Source organism: Lacerta agilis, chromosome 13 (genome assembly GCF_009819535.1).
Source record: "Lacerta agilis isolate rLacAgi1 chromosome 13, rLacAgi1.pri, whole genome shotgun sequence".
In the NCBI taxonomy this organism is placed as follows: domain Eukaryota; kingdom Metazoa; phylum Chordata; class Lepidosauria; order Squamata; family Lacertidae; genus Lacerta; species Lacerta agilis.
The window spans coordinates 19,500,886-19,516,398 of record NC_046324.1 but is presented as its reverse complement, the minus strand read 5'-3'; the positions used below and the strand labels follow the sequence as shown (position 1 = coordinate 19,516,398).

Genomic DNA, 15,513 nt, shown 5'->3' with positions numbered 1-15,513 from the left:
GCCAATAGCTGATTTGAGAGTCCTATCCTCCTTGACTTGGTCCAACCCCCATAAAGAGGCAGGGATGTCTTCACCTGGTGCTTATTACCTGATTTGTTTCCCTGTGTCTGCAACCTTTAAAGCTGCCTAAGCCAGTTACCATTACCACATATTCTGGCACTGAATTCCGTAAATTAAGAACGTGTTGTGTGAAGAAGCACTTGCTTTTGTCCACTCCAAATCCATTGCCAATCAATTTCGTTGGGTCACAAACACAAACACACACATATTCTAGCACTATGAGGGAGGGATGCCGTATTCAGGGCAGTTGTTTTCTGGGTCAAGTCAAAATGTGAGGGGGAGAACAGGGACAAGCATGCTAGCTGGGCCCTCTGCCACACTCCCTGTTGCTCTCAAATTTGTGGAGGGTGATGGGGATGGCATTAAATGGAGTTAATGCACTCATCCCAGTATACCTGAAGGAGTGTCTCCAACCCCATCGTTCAGCCCGGACACTGAGGTCCAGCTCCGAGGGCCTTCTGGCGGTTACCTCACTGCGAGAACTGAAGTCAAAGTGAACCAAGCAGAGGGCCTTCTCAGTAGTGGCGCCCACCCTGTGGAACGCCCTCTCATCAGATGTCAAGGAGATACAACAACTACCTGACTTTTAGAAGACAACTGAAGGCCACCCTTTTTAGGAAAGTTTTTAATATTTGATGTATCATTTTATTATTAATAATATTAATATTCTGTCAGGAGCTGCCCAGAGTGGCTGGGGAAACCCAGCCAGATGGGCTGGGTATAAATAAATTAATATTATTACCATCATCATTATCATTATCATCCCCACTTTTCCCTTTCTTGTATTGAACTGACCCTGAAGGCAAACACTTTAAGAGGGTTCCATGGCTCAGGTTATTCTTCTGAGAGCCAGTGTGGTGTAGTGGTTAAGAGCGGTAGACTCATAATCTGGGGAACCGGGTTCGCGTCTCCGCTCCTCCACATGCAGCTGCTGGGTGACCTTGGGCTAGTCACACTTCTTTGAAGTCTCTCAGCCTCACTCACCTCACAGAGTGTTTGTTGTGGGGGAGGAAGGGAAAGGAGAATGTTAGCCGCTTTGAGACTCCTTCGGGTAGTGATAAAGCGGGATATCAAATCCAAACTCTTTTACTACTACTCCTACTACTGCTACTCACAGAGGGCAGTAAGGATGGCAGTAGAGATGGAGTTGGCACACTTGTTCTGCCCTCTCCCCCTCAACATGGAAGACAAACAGGCCTGGAGAAAAAGAGAAGATCTGTATCTGCTTTTTTCCTCATTGTTCCATGTGTGAGTGTACACACATGGAAAAAAGACTCGTTTTGCTGGACATAGAATTGCTGCTCTGGGGCATTTTGGATTGGACCCTTAGTCCTGTCATCTGGATCCACTATGAATTGGGCTCGGCCTTTGAGGCCTCTCGGCCCTGCAGCATGGTGATGATGTCATCGCTGCAAGCTTAGGGCCAGCTCTGACTTGAAGCCAGTCCAGAATCTGGGCATCCAGATGGAAATTAATTTGGTTTATGTATTTATTTATATTTAGATTAAGATGTCAAAAGAAAACACCTTTCAGAGCACAGGTGCCCTCACAGCAGAGTGTATGAAATTCCACAATAAACCATAATAATGTATAACATCCTCAAATGGAAACCACATTGCATCTCTCAAAAATGAACAGGGCCAGCAGTTAATACAATGCAGATTAAAGTGCCGTATGACTCAAGTAGTCATTTTTTACAACTGACAATGATACAGCCACGTATATTTCAAGGGGGGAGAGTTCCACAGATATGGAACTGCACCAATAAAGTCTTGCTTCTGGTTCCCCTCATTGCAGCATCTCTCGTCAACAGACCAGGGAGCAGGGCCTCAGAAACTGATCTTAAAGTCTGGGCACGCTCCTCAGGCTAGGCAGCCATCAGTTCAACTTGTCTCAAGCTAGGTCATTGCTGATTATAGCCTGAATATATATTTCTCTGTGTAAAAATTCCTTTTCCAGGCATCTCCTTTCATACCTTGAGCATCTTTTTACCTTTATCTGAACAGCTGTTAGGCAGCCCTGCTTCGCTTCACCAACAGATTTTGTCCTTTTGCAAAATGTACTGGTTGGTTTGAGGGAAGTGGGTTGAGTGTGGGTTGATGGCAATAATGTTCCTCTCCCCTGGCATATGAAGGAAAGGAGAAGGGCCCTTCCCAGCCAAAATTAGTTGTGCACTCTTGAGAGACAGAAAAGGGCCAATTGATTTAATGAAGGAACGGGATCACTGCTTCTTCTCCTGTCTCGGCAGATGACGCCTGCCTTAGCAGTGAGCAATTAGCTTACATTTCCTGTGGAAGTGATAGCTGCCCTTGACAAGCCCTTCTTTCTTCAGCTGGAGCATGAATACCCATTGATACCCTACTGTCGAACATTATGAAGCTACTTTGCGGGAGGGAGGGGCGGTGCACGAGTTTATTATGCATTGACTATTATCTCCATGTGATTTACTTTTAACCGCTATGGATGTTGTCTCTCTCTTTCAATGTTTCTCTTTGTCCAATTAGGTTGATTCAGTTGAGTTTAACGTCTGGGATATTGGAGGCCCTGCCAGTATGTCGACAGTCAATCAGTGTTTCTTCACAGATAAGGCATTGTATGTCGTCGTCTGGAACTTGGCACTGGGGGAAGAAGCTGTTGAAAATCTTCAGTTCTGGTTGCTAAATATTGAGGTGAGTAAGGCATCACTACTGCTTTGCAGGACTTCTGTTTATGTACTGGAGGGAGAATCCAGTGTACCAGTGGAGGTAGACTAGTGTCAGAATTTCATTAATAAGACTTTGGGGCTGTGTACGCATTAGCAGCTTGAAACGCTGTGAGGTGACTTGAAACAAAGTGGAGGAAACTGTTCTCCCTGTGTTTCAAGTCCCATGTTTTATGTCACTGTACATGCCAGAGAGGAGGTGGAGATGTCTTCACCTGATGCACATTACCTGATTTGTTTCCCTACTCATGCAACTTCCCCAAAGTCCAGCTCAGTGAAGCTTGTCATCTGAGCATGTGCTGTCATCTACACTGGCTATCAGAAATGTACACACCTCAGCTTAACTGCAGCTTAAGTTTTGAAATCGGTTAGAAGCTGGTTTGAGGGGAAACCCTTGGAAGAACATTTGTCAAAAGACTTCAGGGTACATATTGATTTTGTACTCTGCTTCAAACATCAGCAGTGGGAGCACACTGGAAGCCGAAGTAAACACTAATGTGTACACAGCCTTGGCTAAAACCACCATTCACTTTTACTGTTCCATCTTGAAATTCTAATCACTTTGGACTGAAAACAGACTTTCTCTGGACCTCATGTACGCCAACTGTTTACTTCACAAATATGTATTTAAACACTTTCAGTCAACAAGAAATGCATCTGAGAGTGGCAGTGTTCCTCTTGTAAACATTTGCGTGCAAATGGTAGAGCCAGGAGGTCCTATTGAGAGCCAGTTTGGTGTAGTGGTTAGGAGCGGCAGACTCGTAATCTGGGGAACCGGGTTCGTGTCTGCACTCCTCCACATGCAGCTGCTGGGTGACCTTGGGCTAGTCACACTTCTCTGAAGTCTCTCAGCCCCACTCACCTCACAGAGTGTTTGTTGTGGGGGAGGAAGGGAAAGGAGATTGTTAGCCGCTTTGAGACTCCTTCGGGTAGTGAAAAGCGGGATATCAAATCCAAACTCTTCTTCTTCTCTTCTTCTATTCTCTTCCTTCTAATTTCTTACAGCATCAAGGATGAGCAAGTTCTGGTGGATGTAATCCAGTCTTATGGACAATTCAATGAGAGTGACTAGGGCCAGGTCCACATCATACATTTAAAGTACATCCACCATAGCTGTCAACCTTTCCCTTTTTTGCGGGAAATTCCCTTATTATAGCATTGGGAAACAGCAGGGAGGGTTGACAGCTATGTATATAGCAGTGGGGAACACCAGGGAGGGTTGACAGCTATGCGACCAACACACATTTAAAGCATGTGACTTCTCCCAAAGGATCCTGGGAGCTGTAGTTTGCCCCTTACAGAGTTACAGTTCCCATGATGCTTTGGGGGGAGATAACATGCTTTAAATGTGCATTGGATGTACTTCAAATATACAGTGGGGGTTTCCGGTTATATGGACTCTGTTCTGAAACCATATGCCATCAGTGCTCCCAGCTACGTACGTGACACCACAGATTTTCTGAGAAAAATACAATCTTTGAATAACCTTCCTAACAATACTATTCTAGTCACTATGGATGTGGAATCTCTGTATACCAACATCCCACACAACGATGGTTTACAAGCTATAAGGAACACCATTTCAGATAAAACCACAGCAGACTTTGCTACGAAACTCTGTCATTTTGTCCTTACCCACAACAACTTCAAATTTGGTGAGGACCTGTTCCTTCAGATCAACGGCACAGCAATGGGCACCCGCATGGCCCCACAGTATGCCAACATCTTCATGGCAGATTTAGAACAACGTTTCCTAAACTCCTACCCACTCAAACCTCTCTTGTACCTGCGTTACATTGATGATATTTTTATTATCTGGACACATGGTCAACAGACCCTGGACACCTTCCACAAGACATTCAATGACTTTCACCCCACCATCAACCTAACTATGAACCAATCTATGGAAGAAATACACTTTTTGGACACTACTATAAAAATACAGGATGGACACATAGACACCACCTTATACCGCAAACCAACTGACCGACAAACATATCTACATGCTTCTAGCTACCATCCCAAACATACCAAACAATCCATTGTATATAGCCAGGCCCTACGTTACAGCCGCATCTGTTCCAACTCTACAGACAGAGACTCTCACCTAAGAGATCTACAGCAATCCTTTTTAGAACTAAAATATCCACCTGATGAAGTTAAACAACAGATCGACAGAGCCAGACTGATACCCAGAGAGAACTTGCTACAAGACAGACCCAAAAAAGAAAATAACAGAACACCACTAGTCATCACATACAGCTCCCAAGTTAAAACAGTACAACGCATCATCAGAGATCTACAACCTCTCCTAGACAATGACAGTTCTCTTTCTCAAGCTCTGGGAGGAAGACCCTTCATCGCATACAAACAGCCACCCAATCTCAAACAGCTCCTCACCCACAATAATACAAAAACAGGACTCAACATGGACACTGGTACCAGAGCCTGCAATAAACCCAGATGCCAACTTTGCTGCCACATAAACCCGGATAACACCATTACTGGTCCCAACAACATCAAACACACCATCTCAGGACTATTTAATTGCTCATCTTCCAACATTGTGTATGCAATCAAATGCCAACAGTGCCCTTCAGCTCTCTATATTGGACAAACAGGCCAAACCCTACGCCAAAGGATAAATGGACATAAATCTGATATCAGGAATCACAAGACAGAGAAACCAGTAGGAGAACACTTCAATCTCCCAGGACACTCTATAAAAGATCTCAAAGTAGCTGTCTTAATACAAAGAAATTTCAGAAATAGACTGGAAAGAGAAGTGGCTGAATTGCAACTAATCACCAAACTTAAAACCATGGAGAAACCTGGTTTGAACAAAGACATTGGATTCTTATCTCATTATACATAACAAAGCCATCTTTAGCCATCTCACCCCTTCCCTGCAAGACTAATTGCAGCTGTTTAGAGTCGTCAACAGGTTTTCCACACTTATCAGCCTATCACCCATCCCCACCACCCTTCTGAGTAATACCCCTCCCCACTCCCCCACTATATTTAAGGATCTGGTGACTTCTGTTTCAGTGTATCTGAAGAAGTGTGCATGCACACGAAAGCTCATACCAGGAACAAACTCAGTTGGTCTCTAAGGTGCTACTAGAAAGAATTTTCGATTTTGTTTTGACTATGGCAGACCAACACGGCTACCCACCTGTAACTTCAAATATACAGTCGTACTTCGTGTTACAAAGGCTGCCTGTTGCGTTCGTCACAGGTTACGAACCCGGAAGTACCAGAATGGGTTACTTCCGGGTTCGGCGGTTCGCACATGTGCAGACACCGAATTGCACGGCGAGCATGCGCAGACGCGGTTCTCAGGATGTGGACTGCTCATGGTGCAAACGGGGCTCCAGAACGGATCCCGTTCGCATCCAGAGGTACCACTGTATAGTGTGGATCTGCCCTGGTCCTCAAAAAAAGGCTACTTTTCTCCTGCAAACAAATCGGAATGAATATGCAATAAAGGAGAGGACATAAAACTTCCGTGGAAGCTTTGTGCAAAGGACTCAGGATGGATGCTCAATAAACAGGTCACCTTGCATTTGAACCCAGTGAGGCTTGGGCCAAATAAAAATTAAAATTTCTTTCTAGGCCAAGGCTCCAAATTCAGTTGTGCTGGTAGTGGGGACACACCTTGACTTAATCGAAACTAAATTCCGCGTTGAACGGATCGCCACCCTGAGAGCGTACGTCCTGGCTCTCTGTCGATCTCCTTCTGGCCCGAGAGCCACTGGCTTCCCAGACATCACAATGAAACACTTACAGTAAGTACAATGTCACATTCTCCCACCCACCCCAAATTGTAAATGCGGCGAACTCTTTGCAGTGCTTAGTATATAAAACCAATAAATTGGGATAAGGTTGCAGATTGCATTGACTCACCAGCCACCTCTTTCCAGCTATATTGATGCTGGCTCTGATAACCCAGCCACTTGGAGACCGAATCAGAATACTACCATGGTTACAGCCATGCCTCTTGTACTTAGGCAGTAGATGAATTGGGTCCAACAGCAATCCATACCAGCTGGGATACTTGCAGCCCAAGTACAGCATCCTCAGTACAAAATCTTGGTGTTCTTGATGTTAATATATTGCTGCAGACTCACCAGTGCCCTGGCCAAACCCCTTTTTCTTTTTTGCAACTCAGTTGTATTGTATAATGGGTTCAACGTCTTGTGTGGCCTGTGTAGACTGATTTCTTTCTCGGAATGCCTTTCCCACTTAAACGTACAACTTCATGGCCCACTCACCATCATAGAGCAAGACTTGTGTCTTCTGTCTCTAGGAAAATTCCGCTCCAAACTATTGTCCTCCAAACTTGACTGAGGCTTCTTTCAGAACCTTCTTCTAAAGCCCAGTCAAGTCCCAGCAGCCCTGATCCTCTGCTGCCATCTCCTCGTGTACTTCCTAAGAACATAAGACAAGCTCTGCTGGATCAGGCAAAAGGCCCATCTAGATTGACACCCTGTTCTCAAAATGGCCAACCAGATGTGTATGCAAAGCCTGCAAGCGTGACCTGAATTCAGCAGCCCTCCTCCCACTGCATATCTCTTCAAGGGGAGTGGTGGAATGGAATGGCAGGCAGATAGTAAAAATGGCAGTGTGGAGAAACAGCTGTTTGGGTGAGTAAGGATATCTTATCTTCGTGTTTTCTCTTTGCAGTGAGCTCTCCTGCAGGACTCTGGAAGGCCTGGATAGGCTGCGCCAGCTGATCTACACCATCACTTGCCATATGAAAGACGTTGGGAGTTCCATTTGCTCACAGAGACTCGTCGGGAGATTGGTGCGTACCTTTCCCTGCAGTAGAAGACCACGTCAGCTTCGGGTGGTTAAAGGTTTCCCGTATGAGCCCTATGAGCTACTGGCTGTGATGGCTGTGCTCTGCTTCCATACCTAGAGGCAGTAATGCTTCTGAATACCAGTTGCTGGAAAATACAGGAGGGGAGAGTGGTCTTGTGCTCGAGTCTTGCTTGTTGGTTTCCGACAGGCATCTGGTTGGCCACTGTGAGAACAGGATGCTGGACTAGATGGGTCATTGGCCCAATCCAGCAGGACTCTTCTTCTGTTCTTTAATACCAGGGACGTGGGTGCTGCTGCGGTCTAAACCACTGAGCCTCTAGGGCTTGCTGATCGTAAGGTCAGCAGTTTGAATCTGTGTGACGGGGTGAGCTCCTGATTTTTTGTCCCAGCTCCTGCCAACTTAGCAGTTCGGAAGCATACCAGCACGAGTAGATAAATAGGTACCACTGTGGTGGGAAGGCAAATGGCGTTTCCATGCACTCTGGCACTCGTCACAATGTCAGCGGACAATGGAAAGCTGTCAGCGGACAAACGCCAGCTCTCTCTGCCTGAAAGCAAAGATAAGCGCTGTACCCCCTAGTCAAATTCGACTGGACTTAACAGTTCAGAAGCAATATGTCCAAGTGGGGGCTGCACTCTCTAGCTTCACCTCCAATGTCACAAACAGCAGCTTATACCTGTGAAGGTTTCCTCGCAGCAGAAGTTTGCACTGAATGCACTGACTTTCGGATTGGAGGTGGGGGGAAGCAAGGGTTGGTAGCTTGGTGCAGGCTGCTCAGCGTAGACCTGCTCATGCATTAATTTACTTCTGCACAGAACTGTGGTGTAACCTCATTCTCATGGAAATGGGGGCAGGAATGTTTCTGATTGAATTACAGCAGCAGAAGGAAACTTCTCTATCCCTTCTCCATGTCAGGGAATTCCAACAAAAGGAGCAGCGGAAATTGCCAATGTTCACTTATTCGTCCCATATCCAGAATTTAGTCAGTGCAGCAAATATGATCATGCTGTAATGACTGGGACAGAATAATTTAATGACATAACTAATGTAAGTAATATATTTTTGTCACAATGGACAGTGACATGAATAACGTTTTCTTGGCAGAAGGCATACCACAGTGGAAAGGAAACACTGCTGCTGATGAAGAAAGTGGGGCAGAATGAAAAACAATGCCTTCTTTATTCACCATTTCCCCCCTCAGTTGCATATTTTGCTTCAGAAACGTTTGTTGGGATCCTCCAATGAATAAATGAAATGCTATATAGTACAGTGGTACCTCGGGTTACGGACCCGATCCATTCTGGGGTGCCGTTCGCACCCCGAAAAAACACAACCCGAAGCACACGTAACCCGAGGTATGACTGTATATACAAATGAACAGAGCCACGGCGTTCAGAGCATAATTGATTTTCAATGTAATTTAACAGATCCCAAGGAGTTACTTGAGCCTCCAAGGATCCATCATAGCTGAACAACTGAACAGAAGTCAAAATGACAACGTACAGTATCTAACAGACAAGGAAATAGAGCAAATTGTAGAGAACACTCGAGGCAATGACATCAAAGACTATGAGGACTTGCAATCTGGTATGCCTGCATGTAGTAACTTATTGGAAACCAGCATGTTCGGTATTTGTGAATGCATGTCTTGTGCGTACACTTTGCTTAAGGATGCATCACCCTGAATTTACAAAAGGACTGCCTGAAACATTTCCCAGCTTGACCACTAAGATAATCCACAGGAGTGTTGTTAGCCATTCAAAGAGTTGGTAGAGAAACCATGGTGGCTTCAGTTACTTACCCAGCAGAGCTTTCTCACGTGGTCAGCTGGCTAACTAATCATTGGAAACCCTGCATTGATGTCAATCATAGGAGCTTGCTCAGTATTATCTACACCAGCATTCTTTGACACTGGGTCCCCAGATGCTGCTGGACTACAATCTCCATCATTCCCAGCCACCTCAGCCCAATGGTCAGGGGTAATGGGAGTTGTAGGCGAACAACAACTAGGGACCCAACATTGGAAGAACATCAGTCTACATCAGGGATTCCCAAACTTGGGTCTCCAGCTGTTTTTGGACTACAATTCCCACCATCCCTGATTACTGGTCCTGAAAGCTAGGGGTGATGGGAGTTGTAGTCCAAAAACAGCTGGAGACCCAAGTTTGGGAAACCCTGGTCTACACAGTCTGGCAGTTCTACTTAAGAGATGTCAGGGATTGACTTCTGTGTGTAAAGTGAATGCCGTAACACTGAACTGCAGCCCTTCCTACAGCCCCCCAATGTCTCATATTTTCCAGAATCAGACTTTCAGAGCTTGCGGATAGGTTGAATACAGCCCAGTGGAGAGGTTGATAAACCTCCTTCCTGTGCTCATAGCTTACCTGGCGCCTTCCTTTCTCCCCAGCAATCAATTTCCTGATCGAAACAGGGACACTGCTGCACTTCCCAGACACGAGCCACGGATTGAGAAACCTTTATTTCCTTGACCCGGTTTGGCTGTCGGAGTGCCTGCAAAGGATCTTCAACATCAAAAGCTCAAAGTCGGTGGCGAAGAACGGTGTGATCAAAGCGGAGGACCTCCGGATGCTGCTGGTCGGGACGGGGTTCACCACGCAGACAGAGGAACAGTATTTCCAGTTCCTTGCCAAGTTTGAAATTGCACTGCCGGTAGCCAACAACAGGTACACTGGTAATTGTCGCCAGGGCGTGGCTAATTCGGGCATTTGGAAACAAACTGAGACAGAGACAAGCCACATCCTCACCATACATTTAAAGCATTATGATACCAAAGAATTCTGGGAACTGTAGTTCATCAAGGGTTCCAAGAGTTGCCCCCTATTGCCCTCATAGATGTTCCTATTTTGTCAATCAGCGCTGCAGTTCCCAGAGTTCCCTGTGGTATTGATGGTTAAACCACTCTGGGAATTGTAGCTCTGTGAGGGTCTCCTAGCAACTCTCAGCACTCTTGACAAGCTACAGTTCCCAAGATTCTTAGCAGGGAGCCATGGTTGGTAAAGTGTTATCACGATGCTTTATAATGCGAAGGTGGCCTTAGGTGTTCATTGCAGGTGTTGGCGCAACAAACTCCAAAGTGTGCACCCTTTTGTGTCCAAACCCTTTGGATTCAGTTGGATGGCCACCTATCATGGATGCTTTAGCTGAGATTCTTGCATTGCAGAGGGTTGGGAGTTCGTTTTTTTGTTAGCGATGCAAACATCCCACATCATTACGGCACTCAAAATCCATTCCAACACACAAGCCTCTAAGCTACGTCTGTTCCTTGCTTGTCTCTTTCCATGGCATATTTTTAAACGCAGCAGCCCCCAGAGCCACACTATCGTACTGCCCTGTGCTGCTCCGGAAGTTTAAAAGGTATATGATTTTGGCTGTGCTGTTGACAGCAAAACCAAATATGTTCTATCAGGCAGGCCAAAGGCATTTGTTGCTCTGAGAGCCACAACTCAGAATCTGAATGTTTTGTTTGGTTTCAGTTACCTCCTTCCCCACCTGCTTCCTGCCAAGCCAGCCCTCGATATCCATGGCTTCCGCCACCAGACAACCAACACCATCCAGAGGGTGTTCAAGATGAGTTTTGTTCCTGTTGGCTTTTGGCAGAGGTTCATAGCCCGGATGCTCATAAGTCTGGCAGAGATGGACCTCCAGGTAGGTAGATGCAAACAGTAGCCAAAAAACAAAAAAAAAACTTCTTAGAAAATAATCCTGGTATACGGTGAAACCTTACATGACAAGATTTGTTGCTAAAATGCCCACCTGCCATTTCCTCTTTGGCTATGTTGCTTCTGTCACACTCGAGTGTGACCAAGAAACAGAACCCAGGGTAAGACCACACAAATAGGTATGGGCTCAGTTCTCAGTGACTGTATTGAGTTTATTTATTTATGTATAAAAGGATTTCTCTACTACTGTATCATAAAATATCAAGGTGGTGTACACTGTAAAACATAAAGCACCATTGAAAGTTGGGGTTTTTTGTTGTTTTTTAAAAATAGAATAAATACAATTTTATGGGTTGAATAGCTGCAATCAGCAAAACCATTGCCAGAGAGAAAACTCTGGAAAATGTGTTGTCAAGGCCATGGGACAGATTTATTGACCTTTGTTATGTAGCATATGGCTTGTACATTTGGCTAGGGAGTAGAATTTACCTGTTGCAATCACACAGGCAGATGTTGGTAAAGAAAAATAAGCAAGCTAGTTATTATAGCAAGCACGTAACTAGGATAGAAAAGTTTCTAGTTCTGAGCTGGCTAGTCTAGAGAAAACAAAGGCAGTTGTGCTTGCTCCTTTATTATTCATGGATAAACCCAAGATTACCTCTCATCCTGAGGTGTTAATAAAGGAGAGTGAGGAGGAGGAGGAGGAAGTTGTATACAGGATGCATCCTTTAACATATCAGTCTGGATTTCAAAGGAAAGAGAGATCTACATAGGTAGGCTAGGAATCTGGAGATCCCTTACTCTCTGTTTTAACTCTTTGCAAGATGCGTTCTGCAAGCTGAGTTGCACCCAAATTTCCAACATTTATGCCCTCCTCAACTGTGTCCCCTATATAGGTGAATGGTTGCTGTGCGAGAACAGGATGCTGAACTAGATGGGCCATTGGTCTGATCCAGCAGGTTCTTATGTTCTCCTCCTCTGGGGAAAGGGAAAAAAGGAAGGCAGGGCAGCAGGACACTACCTAATGGGGGTCCCATTGTCTCCTGAAGGGTCCTTGCGATATGCAAGCTGTATGCATGTCTGATACCCACCCTTCACCTTGCACAATGACAGGCATTTTGGGAGCAGTCTGACACAAGTTCTAGAATGTGCGCTAACAAGTTGGAGTAGACTTCTTTTGTTTTGTTTATCCTCACGCAAAGATTATTCAAACATGATTGTCACCACCAGTTTGTTTTGCTTAAAACTCTCAGTGGCGACGCATTTGGCACTAGTTTAATTCTCGGCACACTGATTACATTAGTATTAACTTCATTGGCAATCTGTGTAATTACCCACCCAATCTTGTTATCTTGTTGTTATCCTGTCATCGCATCAAATTGTTCAGCTGATTTGTATCAGTGCTGATGACAGGAATGATGCCAGGGGGCTGCAGGAGCTTATCAGGCTCCTTATGAATATGCAGTTAAAAAAAAAAAAAAAAAACCACACACACACACAACTGATGCTAAAAATAGCTTAGCATCGTTCCTGACTATGGTGGCTATGCAGAGTGCAGTCCAGCTCTGTTACATTAAATGGAAAATTGGTCATTCTTTCCAAGGGCCACATTCCCCTCAGGGCAATCTTCGGGGGGCCACATGCCAGTGGTGGGCAGAGAAAAGTAGGTGGGGCAACAAAGGTAAATCTTACTTTTGTACAGTATTCTAGTTTCTGCATGCACCTCTCCATTCTCCATCCTGGAAAACAACCTCTTAGGTGATATTTAAATATTTTGCAATGTGTAGGAGGAAATTTGCACTCTGTATAGAACACTAGCGGGGAGTACCCAACACTGCCCAGGATTTATTAGAGACCCCAAAATACTGTGTTTTTTAAATGGATATTGTTGTTAGTGGGTTTGGACAAATCACACACACACAAAAAAGGATGAAATCTTGCCAAAGTCATGTTTTGGTCCACCAGCTTGATTCAAAATGGTGCCTGACGTCCTCACCTCAGGGACCTTCATGCTGAGCCCAGCAACAATTTATCTAGAAGCGTCTGAACACATAAGAGACAAATATGCAAAATATATAGTAGTTAAGGAGCTGCCTTATGCCACACCAGACCTATGACTGTTTGGCTCAGCACTGCCTTACACTGAGTAGCCAATGGCACTCCCAGAGTTTTGAGCAGCAGTCTCCCCCAGCCCTCGCTGGAGAGACAGCTGGGGCATTCTGCACCAAGCTAGGGCCATTCCAATTAGCAAATGTGTGACTGGCAGCAAGCACATATGTGTGCAGATTGAGAAGACTTTCCACCTGATTCTCTGAATTCTTTCTCATATTCCAGTTCGTTGAAAACAAGAAGACGGGCAAGAGCAGGAATAAAAGAGCCGCTGTCTACAGCTTCACAGGCACTCAGCGCAACAGATGCAGCACTTTCAGGGTGAAAAGAAACCACACCATTTACTGGCAAGAGGGGCTGTTTGTCACCTTTGATGGAGGCTACCTGAGGTAATAGTTGAGGCACGGCAGGTACAACCAGGGGCATTTCTCACAGGACCCAAAGCAATCTCAAATGTTAAAATGTTGGATTTATTTCCATTATATTGTTTACAAAAAAGAAAGTGTGAGCCACAGGGCCGATACAGGATTGCCTCCAGGGTTGCTGGGCCATCACGAGTCCAAATTTTATTGATGTGAATCACCTTGGGATATAATACCTGGAGATGCCGGGGGTTGAATCTGGGACCGTCTGCAGACGCAGCATGTGCTCTTCCACTGGGTAAGACCCCAGGCAGCTGAAATTCCGACCGGAATTGCTGTAACGATCCTGCTCTCTTGTCCCTTTCTCAAAAGCGCATCTTTCGGGTTTCTCCTCCATGCAGTGTAGAGTCTTCCAACGTAAACTGGAAGAAGAAGAAAAGCGGCGGCATTAAAATCATCTGCCAGTCAGATGTGAGAGATTTTTCAGCAATGGCTTTCATCACCGATCATGTCAATTCTCTAATAGATCAATGGTTTCCAGGTAAGAATTATTTTCGAAAAAGTTGGCTTACAGCAACGATGGCTTGGCCATGACCTTCAGGCATCCTTGATGATCTGGGCACCCAGGGTGGTACAGTATTTTCAACTTCTTGTCCATTGAGTGGATCAGTTTCATACCACATCTCACAATCTGATCTTTGAACAACCTTCAGTTCCCTATGCTGCTAGGAGAACTTGGATCCGCAGAGTGGAAGAAAATACAAATGTTCATGAAATGCAAATCTAAAGCCGCCTTGGGAATCTGAAGCTGGTTTTGCAATTTTCTATGATTTTTTTGTATAAGTACTATCAAAAGCAATATTTTTAAATTAAACCTGCTGCTTAATTAATCAGAGTCCATTTGAAAGGTCTTCTAAGTAATTAATCTCACTAAGTAGTCAATTAATCTCACTGTGCAATCGATCAAATGTTGGTGGCCAACAAATAATGATTCCAGGCTAGTGATTTTCTGACATTAGTACATCCTCAGGGTTATAAAAATATTGTTTGTTGAAACACTACTTTTTTATTTAAAAAAAAGTAGAATAAAGTTAATTGTTTATTCTACACTATTAAATTATGTTAATAAAAATCATTTTAAACAATTAAGAAAAACAATTGATGCTTGCCCCTTCCACCAGGTGGGCAGCTGTTGCACTTGGTTGCCATCCTGGGCAATGGTCAGGTGGCTGTTGAGGGAATTCCCTTTGGCCACCTGGGCAGTTGGCATGAGTTCCCACCCGCTGCTGAAGTTCAAATTGGCCAATGAATGACCTCTGGGGTGTGTGCCTTGCTGGCTGAGAGGACATTGTCTGCATGCATGCCCTGGCAGCCAGCAAAACAACAACAACAACAACAACAACAACAACAACAACAACAACAACAACAACAACTTAAATATAATAGGTAGGCTTGTTAGTCTTGTCATTGCTTTCAATAATCCTATTCTGAGTAGAACTAACATTAGAGACCACCCACAGTTTTTACTTGTGTACACATTCATGACATTTAATTGGCTGGCTAAAATCCACATGATTAATTGACCTGTGATTTCTTTAATTGGGTGGCCATCACGATAGCTTATGAATGTTGCTAATGCAGGGTAGAGTGTAAAACAATTTTTCAAATCAAATGCAAATTCTGGTCAGTGTGTAGGTTTTGCATTTGAATTGTAGGCAAGAGAACGATGAAAACGAATACAAGTATCCCCTATGAAAATGAACTAAGCACCGAATC

The 15,513-nt window shown here is 44.7% G+C and overlaps 1 protein-coding gene across 1 annotated transcript in view; it reads left to right on the top strand.

The window, feature by feature from the left end:
* LRRK1 (leucine rich repeat kinase 1) overlaps positions 1-15,513 on the top strand; it is a 71,211-nt gene that overhangs the window by 43,092 nt on the left and 12,606 nt on the right. Inside the window, exons 16-23 of the mRNA XM_033166907.1 lie at positions 2,565-2,729; positions 6,377-6,549; positions 7,448-7,568; positions 9,014-9,173; positions 9,994-10,270; positions 11,081-11,252; positions 13,601-13,764; positions 14,139-14,278. Of these exons, the coding sequence (XP_033022798.1) occupies positions 2,565-2,729; positions 6,377-6,549; positions 7,448-7,568; positions 9,014-9,173; positions 9,994-10,270; positions 11,081-11,252; positions 13,601-13,764; positions 14,139-14,278 (1,372 nt within the window). The remainder of the gene's footprint in view (positions 1-2,564; positions 2,730-6,376; positions 6,550-7,447; positions 7,569-9,013; positions 9,174-9,993; positions 10,271-11,080; positions 11,253-13,600; positions 13,765-14,138; positions 14,279-15,513) is intronic.